Raw genomic sequence first — 11539 nt, 5'->3', positions numbered from 1 at the left:
AGCATGAGGCCTTCTGATCCATCTGATCTAAAAAAAGAAATTAAATAAGTCATCATCATATTTATGAGCTTTTATGTATTCCGCCGTTTCATACGACGTCACAGTTTCGCGACGGAAGTGTGTGCGTGGGACTCGTCTCGGTGACGCACCGGGTGGGAGCCCGTCGGAGCTTGACAGCTGAACAAAAGCACAAAATGCGCCTAAAATGAGCACGTTAGCAACAAGAAAGACGTTTAAAAAGTCTCACGTCTGATTGTGATTTTAAATCGGCATGAAGTGAAACGGTCCTCGACCCCCGCGTCACCTGCACACGGAGTTTGTGACGCACGGAAAGGCGGTTGCTTGTTGTCTTCTAACAGACATCATGTCTTTCCTGGTGGACTCGGTCATCATGTTCACCTCACAGGTGAGAATTGACCTGAGGAGTCAACTCAACCGTGATTGATTGATGTCGCTGTGAAGAAGAACTCCCTGAACATGTCCATGTTATGTAACTAGTGGTTTGTATATCTGTTGGTGCAGCGTTGCACAATGAGATGGTTCATGTCTCAGGTCGGAGCGCCTCACTTCACGGCAGACACCTTTTAATATGCCACAGTAGCACAAGCACCGGTTTGAATAATGATAATAATCTTCAGGACGTGTATGTTACATACATACATACATTACGTTTCGTATGTTAGAAGATGTTCACCTGTGCGTTTCTACTGCTGTGACACCTGAAAGCTCCTCATCAGTCTGTTTGGACCAAACATGCTAATATTTCATTGATTTTGCCTTAAAATCTGGCATAAACCGGAATCCTTGATTGAGCTAAAGCTACTGTAAAAAAAAAATAATAATAATAAAGTTTCATGCACTGAGAACAAATAATGCCATGGGTAGTTTTATTTATTAGTTAATTTAATACAAAGTGCAGTCAAAACAAAAAATCTGGAACCTAGAATATTTTTTGCACTTCAAGTGACTCCTTGCCAAGACGGTCACAACAACAACAACAATATGTGATCCACTCCCGTAACATACTGTGAGGTAGCACATTGTCTACTGTACAGAGCTGCTGTCCTGGTTTGAATAGTTTCTAAGACAAAAGCTCTGGATGGATATTTTGCCTTTTTTCCCCCAGTTTACTCAAACTTGCTCACAAACTTGATGAAGCACAGACTGGAGAAAAGAAATAATTTAGTGAGAAGCATTACTTCATTTAAAAAAACCTGACACCCCAGTGTTCACCTTGTCTTCTTCCTCCAAATATTCAAATATAATCCGTGACAGGTGCTGTTCTTTGGATTCGGCTGGTTATTCTTCATGCGGCAACTGTTCAAAGACTACGAGGTACAGTGTCGTCCCAAGACATTCATTTTCTAACAACCAGTAGATTTGAAGTGTACTGACATCATTTGAACTGTGGATATCCTGTGATCACGTGACTCTGTTCGTGTGTTTGTTGGCAGGTGCGACAGTACGTCGTCCAAGTGGTTTTCTCCGTCACCTTTGCTTTTTCTTGTACCATGTTTGAGCTCATCATCTTTGAGATTCTGGGTGCCTTAAGTAGCAAGTAAGCACATGTTTTTTAATGGATACAACTGTGTTTTATTGACCATTATCTCTAAAGAAGAATTTAATACCTCGTGTCCTTGCCACAGTTCCAGGTATTTCCACTGGAAACTGAATCTGTATGTGATACTGCTGGTTCTAATCTTCGTGGTGCCTTTCTACATCGGCTACTTTGTTGTCAGCAACATACGGCTGTGTAAGTACATTCAGTTTTAACCATAGAAAATAAAAATAGTTTAATCGATAAAAAGGTCTGATGCTGTTGGAAACGTTTTATTTGACACGTTTGCTGTGTGTGTGTGTGTGTGTGTGTGTGTGTGTGTGTAGTGCAGAGACAGAAGCTTCTATTTGCCTGTATGGTGTGGTTCACCTTCATGTACTTCTTCTGGAAACTTGGAGACCCATTTCCTATCCTCAGTCCAAAACACGGTAAATGTGTATTCTTCTCCTCCTGAAACTTACAGTACTCCAGTCCTTACTTGTTACTTTTGTCTTCAGTTAAATGGAAAAACTGCTGATTACATAACTCAAGTTCCTCCTTGTAACTGATTACCTTTTTATGCTTTAATTGGCAACTCATTTGCAGTTGAACGATTTTAAGCACCGCTAACTTCTCATAATGTAAATCCTTAATCTGCAAAGAGTGTTGAGAATTAAACTGGAACTGTGGTAATGCCTTTTTTCTTTCTGTTGTCGTCTTTTGTTCAGGCATCCTGTCCATTGAGCAGCTCATCAGTCGTGTCGGTGTGATCGGGGTTACACTCATGGCTCTGCTGTCTGGCTTTGGTGCTGTTAACTGTCCTTACACGTACATGTCTTATTTCCTTAGGTAAACTTAGCCGTTCACCCTCAACACAGCCTGTTAATCTGAGTCTGTTTATTCATCACTAATTATTATTCTCAGTTATTGCTGTTGAGGTGAAACTAATTTCACCTCAACTTTCTAGCTCTCTAAAGGTTCAAGACAATTTCATTGTATTATCTTCACAGAAATGTAACAGACAGTGACATCCTTGCCCTGGAGAGACGGCTGCTCCAAACTATGGACATGATCATTAGCAAGAAGAAACGGTGAGCAAAGAATTATTATAATTTTTTTCTGAAGGAATTGACTCAAACTAACCATTATGCCACCACAACGTGCTAAGTGTTTGTACTGTGTGTTTATGTGTGTAGAATTGCAATGACAAGGAGGCAGATGTACCAGCGCGGGGAAGACCAGAACAAGCAGACAGGATTTTGGGGCATGATCAAGAGTGTTACCTCCACCCAAACAGGCAGCGAAAGTATCCTTTAAATTCATATTCAGTTTGATGGCAAAAAGGTCAAGATTGTTTTTTTTGTGTTACTCAAGTAACTTTGTAAGCCTTGACTACCTCCCCCTACAGACCTTTCTCTGATCCAACAGGAAGTCGATGCTCTGGAAGAGCTGAGTCGACAACTCTTTCTGGAGACTGTGGACCTGCAAGCTACCAAGGTAACACGTGTGCACACACACTCATGCAGCGTGCACACACTATGTTCCGCATTTCATAAAATCCCTTTATGTGAAGGTTGGAAACCATAAACATCCCTCGGAGCCTGTTAGATAGAAATAAGTAACTGGCGTGAGTGCACTTATTTCCCTGTATGTCTGGTCTCCAAAATATTTGTGTCTGATCAGTGACAGTGAGTTAATCATAGCTTCTTTCATAAAAATGTCTCTATATGTGTTAATTGGAGTGACTGAGACTCTATATATATCATTTATATCAGTGGTTGTCCCTCAAATCAGTGCCTGAAATTGCTGTTTAAACATAAACCAGGAGTGACAGGTGTTCTAAGGGCCATTACAGACGCAGACATTTATCTGTGCACACTACGCCCATTTCAAGCACCTCATTTGCAGTGAGGTCATTTAAAGTATGACAAATGATTTGCTAATAACAAACCACCACCTTTCTTATATTCAGGAGCGAATTGAGTACTCGAAGACCTTCCAGGGGAAATACTTCAACTTCCTTGGCTATTTCTTTTCCATCTATTGCGTTTGGAAAATCTTCATGGTGAGAACATTCACACTCGTTAGTATTGTTGTCTTTCTCTCACACTCATAAATGCAGTAAATACTTTTGGGGCCAAGACCCTTGAGAAAGTTACAAAATCACTTTCTGTTGTGTTTTTGTGTCGTCAAAGGCTTTGATTTATTTTGAAAATCCCTACCTTTTCTATTATAGGCCACCATAAACATTGTGTTCGACCGAGTTGGGAAGACAGATCCAGTGACGAGGGGCATTGAAATTACAGTGAACTACTTGGGTATCCAGTTTGATGTAAGACACACACACACACACACACACACACACCTGCAGAGTCACGTTTGATACAGCGCATCACCTCCTGTAAAGATAATTGCCGGCCCATTATCGTCTCTCTGCCTGCTTTCTCCGCAGTGAACTTTGAATGATGGCTTTTAATCATTTCCCACACAGACAAATTGTTTGATTTAATTCTCACAGCCCACACTTAGAGCATAGCATTACATTTAATGAATAAATTATGAATGTAAAATCAATGCTGTCACCATTGTTCCATACTGTAACTTCCCTCTCCGTTGCTTCTGTCCTCTTTCTCACTGTCACAGGTAAAGTTTTGGTCTCAACACATCTCTTTCATTCTGGTGGGAATAATAATCGTAACATCCATACGTGGCTTACTCATCACCCTCACCAAGGTAAATCATTTGATCATTTGATACATGTTACTATGGCTACGGATCTCAAATATAGATACAGTAGAATAGCACTCAGTAGAGCACATACCTCCGCCAAGACCCAACAGTCCCCGTAAAGTTGCACACACACTCATAGGTGTCAGTCCCATAAATATGCTTGATTTTCATCAGGATTCATGCATTTTTCCCTGGGTAAAAGCTGAAAATGTCGAAAAACACCCATTCTTGCAATGGTAAAGAACATTTCTCGAATCCGCCCCTTTGTGCAGATTTAATTTAATTAATTGATTCTTTCCTTCCTGCCCATGTCCCATCCTTCCACCATGTTTCGTGGATATCTGTTCAGTAGTTGTTGCGTAATCCTTCTGACAGACACACCAACCGACCTACAAATGGACTGCTGTGAAAACATTAGCTCCTTGGCGGAGGTAATAAATCTGATATTCTAACATTTTTATGTTTTCACCATAGTTCTTCTACGCAATATCAAGCAGCAAGTCTTCTAATGTCATAGTGCTTGTCCTCGCTCAGATAATGGTGAGTGTGTTTGGGTCATAGTCGTGTTGAAGCACCGAGCCCACTAACCTCAGATAAATCAGAATAATGTTTTCTCTGTCTTACTCTTGTAGGGGATGTATTTTGTATCATCTGTACTGCTGATGCGCATGAGCATGCCGCTGGAGTATCGCTCCATCGTGACTGAGGTTCTGGGAGAGCTGCAGTTCAACTTTTACCACCGCTGGTTTGACGTCATCTTCCTGGTCAGCGCCCTTTCAAGCATCCTCTTCCTTTATCTCGCCCACAAGCAGGCACCAGAGAAACACATGGCCCTCTGATCCCCTACCGATCTTCTTCTCTTTCTCTAATGTGACTCTCGGCCCAGAGGGGGACTTCTAATCTGGAATTTGGGGATATCCAGATTTTTTTTTTTGTTTGTATACAGGACATAATTATGTGGACTGCGTGTTCCTGAATCAGGAACAGTTCATTGTTGGATACAAATGTTGGTGAACTACTGGAGCCAAGTGCACTCTCTTGAATTGAAAAAAAAAAAATTAAAATCTGTATTTTCAGAACAACGATTCTACCAGAAATTAAATTTTACCTGTTAATTTTATATGTAAAAGCTTTGTCCTCTGTGCTCTTAAATTTTCATTCTTTTGATCAAAACGTTCTTTTTGATGAAGTCTGTCACACTGGAGCTGAACCATTCACAGCACATTCCTGCTTCACTCACACTGAGGTGTAAATGGATGAGATAAAAGATTCCACACATGAAGTTGTTGTTTTCAAGAATATGTAATTTAGAAAAAATCATTTGGAACAAAAACAACAAGTAAAACAGGCTTAATTCAGATGGTACGTGTTTTTTTTAGTTTTCGTATAAATTGTCACTCATTTACTTTCTTTTTATAAATGGGAACACAAAAATCTTCGATTTAGATGATTAAAATAAAGGCAGCAGTTTATTTTTCCATAGAGAACAAGGAAGATTCACAGGCAACATTGTAGATAGACAGTTTTCACAAACAGGTTCTTATCCATTTCATACATCTGATGCAGCTATTCTTCTACGATTCAAAGTTGCAGTACATCGGTGACAGTGAATTTCAAGTCTTTATTTTCCTAGTTGTGTTTTTTTCTTGGTGTCTCGTGTGATATTATTTTGAAGAATTGAAGCTCACAGAGCTGATTTAAAAACAAAAAACACAGGATCAACTTCAAAAAGGCCCAATCAGGGAACATGTCCTCAAGGTGACTTCTCAGAGTCTCTCATCGACACCGTCTTCAGATGAAGTTGACGACACTGATGAGATCTAACAGAGAGAGAGAGACAGTAAAATCAGAATTATTTCAACCTTTGAGCATTTTCATAAGTCGGCTTTTATCTGGAAATTTAAATGAGTTTTGGCAAAATATCCTGAAGCCATTAGTAAACATTCAGCAAACGCATTTAGGTCTGTCAGGCTTCAGTTTAAAAGGCATCCTTCACCCTCTCTCGTGCTTGTTCAGTTGGGGTTTCAGGTCTGGCCTCCTCACGATGTTTCCCCTCGTCGCTGCTCTCCGGAGTGTCTGCCGTGTGAACTTGAACATTGAATGTTTCCCCGGGCAGCGGGCGAGTGATGGTCGCGTCTTTAGCCTTGACCTGCTCATAGACGCTCCTGTTGGCCACCAGCATCTCCAGAGAGCTGCCACTGTTGCGGATAATCTCCACCGCCTCCTCGTGGCTGCTCTGTTCCACGTTCACCCCGTTCACCTCTATCACAATGTCCTCATCCTCCAGGCCTGCCCTGTCGGCTGCTCCACCCTTCACCACCTGAAATACAGCGTGTGGTGTCTTACACTGTTGAATTGAAATGTGAATTATCAAATAGCGAATATTCAGTTAAGTCTCACCTTGACGTAGTGTCCATACACGCCTTGGATGCCATTAAGATGAAAGCCATACCCTACTGGGGTCTTCTCCATCTTACAGAGTTTGGGTTTGAGCTCCTCTTCCCTCTTCTGAACAGGCGTGGACGGTTGGACAGGAGCAGGTAAATTGATGGCCTCTGTGTAACTGGGTGGTGAATTGGAATCCTTCATATCGTCCCAGAAAAGCATTGGAGACACTTTCCCCTGTGAGAGAGAACACATCATAACATTATGATGATTGTTTGTAGGACATGTTCAAGTTTGACAGTCGGATCCTTACGCACCTGCTCAAACATTCGATCCGCGTCTTTGTCCACCACCAGGAGGCAGCAGTTGTTGCCACTCTGCCGGATCCTGTCCACCACCTGCTCATGGCTGCAGCTGTCCACCTCCTGGCTGTCCACAGCCACCAGTCTGTCCATGTCCTTCAGGCCTGCCCTTTCTGCTGGGCTGCCTCTGTCTATCTCCCGGATGAAGTGTCCTGCAAAGAGCACATTGTCAAAACAAGCCTCCTCTTTGCAAATTGCAGATAAATACTCATTAAAATCGCAATTGTGTTTAAAAGAACTTATTAATATTGGCCTTGCCTCTCCGCTTGGGCTCCTCCTTGAGCAGGAAGCCATATCCATCCGGTCCTTTGGTCATTTTGATTAAGCATGGCTTGTGAGGGAGGTGATTTGCTGTCGCTAGCCTTGCTTCTATCTTCATATGCTTGTTCTGATAGTACCTGTCTGTTTCTTCATCAACCAACAGGAACATGAAGCTGCTGCCCGCCAGCCTGATCTTGTCCACAACTTGGTCGTGCGTGGAGTCTTCTATGTTCTCTCCGTTGACTTCCATCAGACGGTCGTTGACTTTGACCCCGGCTCTGTCAGCCACGCTTCCTGGGATCACCTCTGTCATGAACAAACCCTGCTGACCTAAAGAGGTTACAGAAGTTATTGTATAAGTTATTCAGTTTAATAAATTAAATAATAGTAATGCCACTTTATGACTATGCACCCTTACAAAAGCTTTACACTTTTCAGATTTGACCAGATCAAGTTATAAGCCATGACTAAGAACATCTTGTGAAAATCAGCATATGTGTCCTCAAGTGATGCCACTACAGTCAGCTTTGGTTGGGACTGTAGACGATAAGTTTGAAGTTTGACGCAATAATATTGTGTCAAATAAAAATTCTAATATCAGCTTCTGTGACATGGCTTCCTTCGATAAACTGATCATCTGCAGGGTATTTCCTGAGGACAAATGATCAAACATCTATTGAAGTGCCTGTCCTGTTGTAATTAAATAATACAATCGGACAAACTTGTTCTGGAGGAGGATAAACCAACAGAAGAGCTTTTTCACTCTCTTGAAACCCAAAAGGTGATTGTGTTAATATTTAGCTCATCAGTAAAACAGAAGTAAATGTTCTACTTACCATCATTTAAGCAATTATTTCTAACTTATAAACCTTTATAAAAGGAGCCCTGTTAGCAAGTCCTGCAAATTCTACTCTTTCATTATAGGTAGGTGTATTTGTGTTACTTAGTTTGTGTTTTGTAGTTTTATCAACATCATGATTCTTCAAAGCCTGCCTCCCGAGCTCACCTTTGACTGAACGAAGTGAAAACCCATATTCTGAGCTGGACTTGACCAGGTAGCAGAGTTTGGGTTTTGGAGCCTGTTTGGTCACACCGTTGGCGACTGGTGCACTCTGAGGCTTGGACAGGTTAACTCCCTGTGCTTTTGCTTGCTTGTAGGATGCTTCGTCCAGGATGTGGAACGTAACGGATGCTCCGCTGTTTCTCACCAGGTCCACCACCTGCAGGGAAACAACACAAGTGTCTGAGGCAAGATGCTTGTCACAGGATTTACTCCACTGGTCGGAGTCGTTATCGATTTGATTGATGCACTGCAGTTAATCCACATTCTACACTCACCACCGAATGGGACAGTTCATCAGTAAATGTCCCATTGACCCGGATGATGCGGTCTCCGTCTTTAATGCCAGCTAGTTCTGCTGGACCTCCCATTTCGAGGCAGCGAACCAGGTGACCCTCCTCGCCATGTTCCACCCTCAGAAAGAAGCCAAACGTCTGACCCGGCCTCTTGGTTAGAGAAATCACCTTCGGCTTGTAACCAGCCATGGCCTGAGGAGGATGAGAGTTTTGTTCACACAGACAGACAACAATCAGAAGTTAAAATATGATAAATCCTGAGACCTCTCTAGTCAAATGTTGTCATATTTGTTAGATACATTTTTAGATGAATACAGACAATTGTCCAACATGTATGATATTGGGGTCTTGGTGCTTTGAGCCTGTTTACACAGATGAACAAGAGACCTAAATAAGTGCTGTGCTTCAGTAAAGGAGCAGCTGCAGTTATTGGATTTATTTAAAACTTTCAAGATCTGTCCTCTGTCTCTCCACCACTGTTACACATTCATTGAACAGCCCTGGACCTGCAGACGCCATAGAATTGCTGATAGCTTCGGATGAAAAGTTAATCTTCCATGTCGGCACTGCAGTGGCTGTTAATGGTTAATAGCAGGCACAGCTGACTGTGGCGATGACTCGCTTTTAAAAGGCAGCTTGGACTTTGAATTCTACAGTTAGGAATATCCCTCCTTTTGAACGCTAGCTAGCATCATCCCAATCCCAAAAACTTTCTAATATGCACTATGATCAAAAATAAAGTTCTGTACTTCTGCAAACACAATTTGCAAGGGGGCACATCAGAGGTAATAGACTTAATTGATTCCGTATGAGAATCACAAGACACTTGATAGAACATAATGGTACCTCAAATTAACTAGATCAGCCTCATAAAAGTTTATATAAGAAGAAAGTTGATTATAAAAATGGCAACGATTAAAACCTGTTTACATTTTTTTTTCTTCCACCCGTTTCCTCTCCAGTTCATCATTTCACAACCCTTCAGATTTATCTTGCAATCTCTTGTGCCTGTCAGGGCCCCTAGTTCAGGAACCACTGTAATTTGAAATTGGTCTTTTAATGCTTTTTTTGCTCTACATGTTAAATAATTCTACGATATTAAAACATAAAGCTCATGTAGAACTACGTGGTATTGTTGAGTGCTTGAAATCAAACTCACCAGTTTGTCTCTGCTCGGTGACTCAGTCCAAAGGAGCCGCTCACCTGTCACTGCTTAGTTGTTACCTCCTGTATAGCTTCAACCTGTCCTCCTCCCTCTCTCCCTCTCTCCGGGGACTTTGACGGGCCAAAGGTGAATCTAAAGGATGAGTTATTTAACAGAGCTTTTCGTAAAGGAATGTCTCAGGAGGCGATGCTGCAGTGAAATCTGTCGTCAGAAAGAAAGGTGTAACCATGAAGCAGTAAGGGGTCAAACGTAGATGACGTAGGCGGCAATCGGCAATGTAAGGAAGACACTGCACTCGGCACTACATTGTGGGAAATGCGCCGTGTGCGTACATACTAATTTACATCCTTTTGCGCACTGTTGTGCATGAAAATATGTTTCACGATAAAGCAACAAATTCACAGAGATAGTCAGTGCGTTCATCTACTTAGATACTACACAATAGCATTATCATAGGTTAGGGTTTCACTGGCTACGAATTGTTGCAAGATACATTTTATGGTAGCTGAGGCTCAGGCAGTAGAGCGGGCCGCCCACAAACCAGAAGGTCCCGTCCGCATGTCAGAGTGCCCTGATGCTTGTACCATCACTGAGTCGATGTGTGCGTTGAAATGCATGGTGTAAAACACTTTGAGTGGTCGACTAGACTGGGGAAGTGCAAAATTCACAAGGTTCAGGGTAAGATGGGTGTAGTTCAGTTCTTCCACTTTTATTGTTCCTGTGCTCTGTAACTATTGGAGAGTCCTTTGGTTATAAAAGACCTATCATGATAGCGCTGTCCTCGGCATGGGACAAAGGTGACAACAACACGACCAAAGCCAAGAGGCACAAGTCAGCAAATGGTAAAGGGTTAATTCATCACTGTGCTGATGAGCTAAAGCAACAGACGCACCGCAGCATCATGAATACCGTAGATGCTACTGTAGCAACACTTTTCTCTGACGTCAATTTACATTATTCTGGTTAAACTGCATGCACAGGTGTAAATATACCACACTATCAAATATATTTTACTCGTTCTAAAGCCGTGTATCCACCAGCATCATTCAACATCCATCCTACATAGACACACATCCCTCTGTGGAAAGAATATGGTGTTCTCCTCTGTTTGTTTTTGTCCCTTCTGTTTTTGTCAGTTTTCTTGCTTGGTATGTTTCGTTTTGGCCGTGTACAGTACGTGTCCCTGTGATTGTCAAGACTTCTTTTGTAAACACTTTCCTATACATACTTAAAAAAAAGTCCGGAACAGTAAATATACTTCTTTACTCTCCGACACTTTGTTTTTCTTTACAAAGCATTCGGGTAGGAAAAATCCACAAGGGGCCTCGGTCTGCTAGAAATAGTGAACAACAGCAGGAAATGGAAGATTCCGTGCAGGCTCGGGGGCACCGGTCTCCCTGCGTGTGGACACAGACAATCAAAAAAACAGGTGTATGTACCTCTCAGTCAGACCAGGCTCGTTCTGTATGACTGCCGATGTTTTGGTGCTCTGGACTCCCCCATTGAAACGCACACAAACACCTTCTACCCCTGCAGCTACACACACTCACTTCAGCCCAGAGCTATGTTTGAACAACTGATGACAGGGGACCAGGAGCCACAACCAGAGGATAGATGGAGCGAGTGGAAGGAGACAGGAATCTCCTTCAGCTCGGCTTAGCACCGATGGATTCACTATCCATTACCCTCTGTCCTCTCCGCCTTGTGTTTGCCAGAAGAAAAGTATTTCCGTGACGCCGCCTG

The 11539-nt window shown here is 42.3% G+C and overlaps 2 protein-coding genes across 4 annotated transcripts; one reads left to right on the top strand and one right to left on the bottom strand.

Annotated features, from left to right (window-relative positions):
• Positions 1 to 110: 110 nt before the first annotated feature.
• On the top strand, positions 111 to 5387 carry si:ch73-390b10.2 (Golgi pH regulator). Of its 3 annotated transcripts, none has more exons than XM_035651574.2 (14): positions 111 to 406; positions 1276 to 1335; positions 1455 to 1558; positions 1647 to 1753; positions 1885 to 1986; positions 2266 to 2386; positions 2548 to 2628; positions 2734 to 2843; positions 2946 to 3034; positions 3510 to 3602; positions 3774 to 3869; positions 4181 to 4270; positions 4620 to 4698; positions 4900 to 5041. In XM_035651574.2, exons 1-13 carry the CDS (start codon positions 365 to 367, stop codon positions 4674 to 4676), a joined length of 1152 nt encoding a protein of 383 aa, XP_035507467.1. In that variant the 5' UTR covers positions 111 to 364; the 3' UTR covers positions 4677 to 4698; positions 4900 to 5041. The 3 variants fall into 3 exon arrangements, with proteins under 3 accessions (XP_035507467.1, XP_035507468.1, XP_035507466.1); XM_035651573.2 differs by lacking the exon at positions 4620 to 4698 and adding an exon at positions 4742 to 4807 and having other exon boundaries at positions 112 to 406; positions 4900 to 5387; XM_035651575.2 differs by lacking the exon at positions 4900 to 5041 and having other exon boundaries at positions 4617 to 4635.
• Positions 5388 to 5714: 327 nt separating this feature from the next.
• Positions 5715 to 9947, bottom strand: pdzk1 (PDZ domain containing 1). The gene is made up of 8 exons (XM_035651572.2): positions 9791 to 9947; positions 8614 to 8823; positions 8282 to 8495; positions 7273 to 7605; positions 6970 to 7166; positions 6668 to 6889; positions 6264 to 6587; positions 5715 to 6087 (listed from the first exon to the last, which is right to left on the bottom strand). The coding sequence occupies exons 2-8, from the start codon at positions 8818 to 8820 to the stop codon at positions 6034 to 6036; spliced, it is 1551 nt and encodes a 516-aa protein (XP_035507465.1). The 5' UTR covers positions 8821 to 8823; positions 9791 to 9947; the 3' UTR covers positions 5715 to 6033.
• Positions 9948 to 11539: the final 1592 nt, after the last annotated feature.

The sequence above is a fragment of the Scophthalmus maximus genome, chromosome 14 (assembly GCF_022379125.1).
Source record: "Scophthalmus maximus strain ysfricsl-2021 chromosome 14, ASM2237912v1, whole genome shotgun sequence".
Taxonomy (NCBI): Eukaryota; Metazoa; Chordata; class Actinopteri; order Pleuronectiformes; family Scophthalmidae; genus Scophthalmus; species Scophthalmus maximus.
The sequence above is the reverse complement of the archived record's forward strand: the minus strand, read 5'-3'. Positions and strand labels throughout refer to the sequence as shown.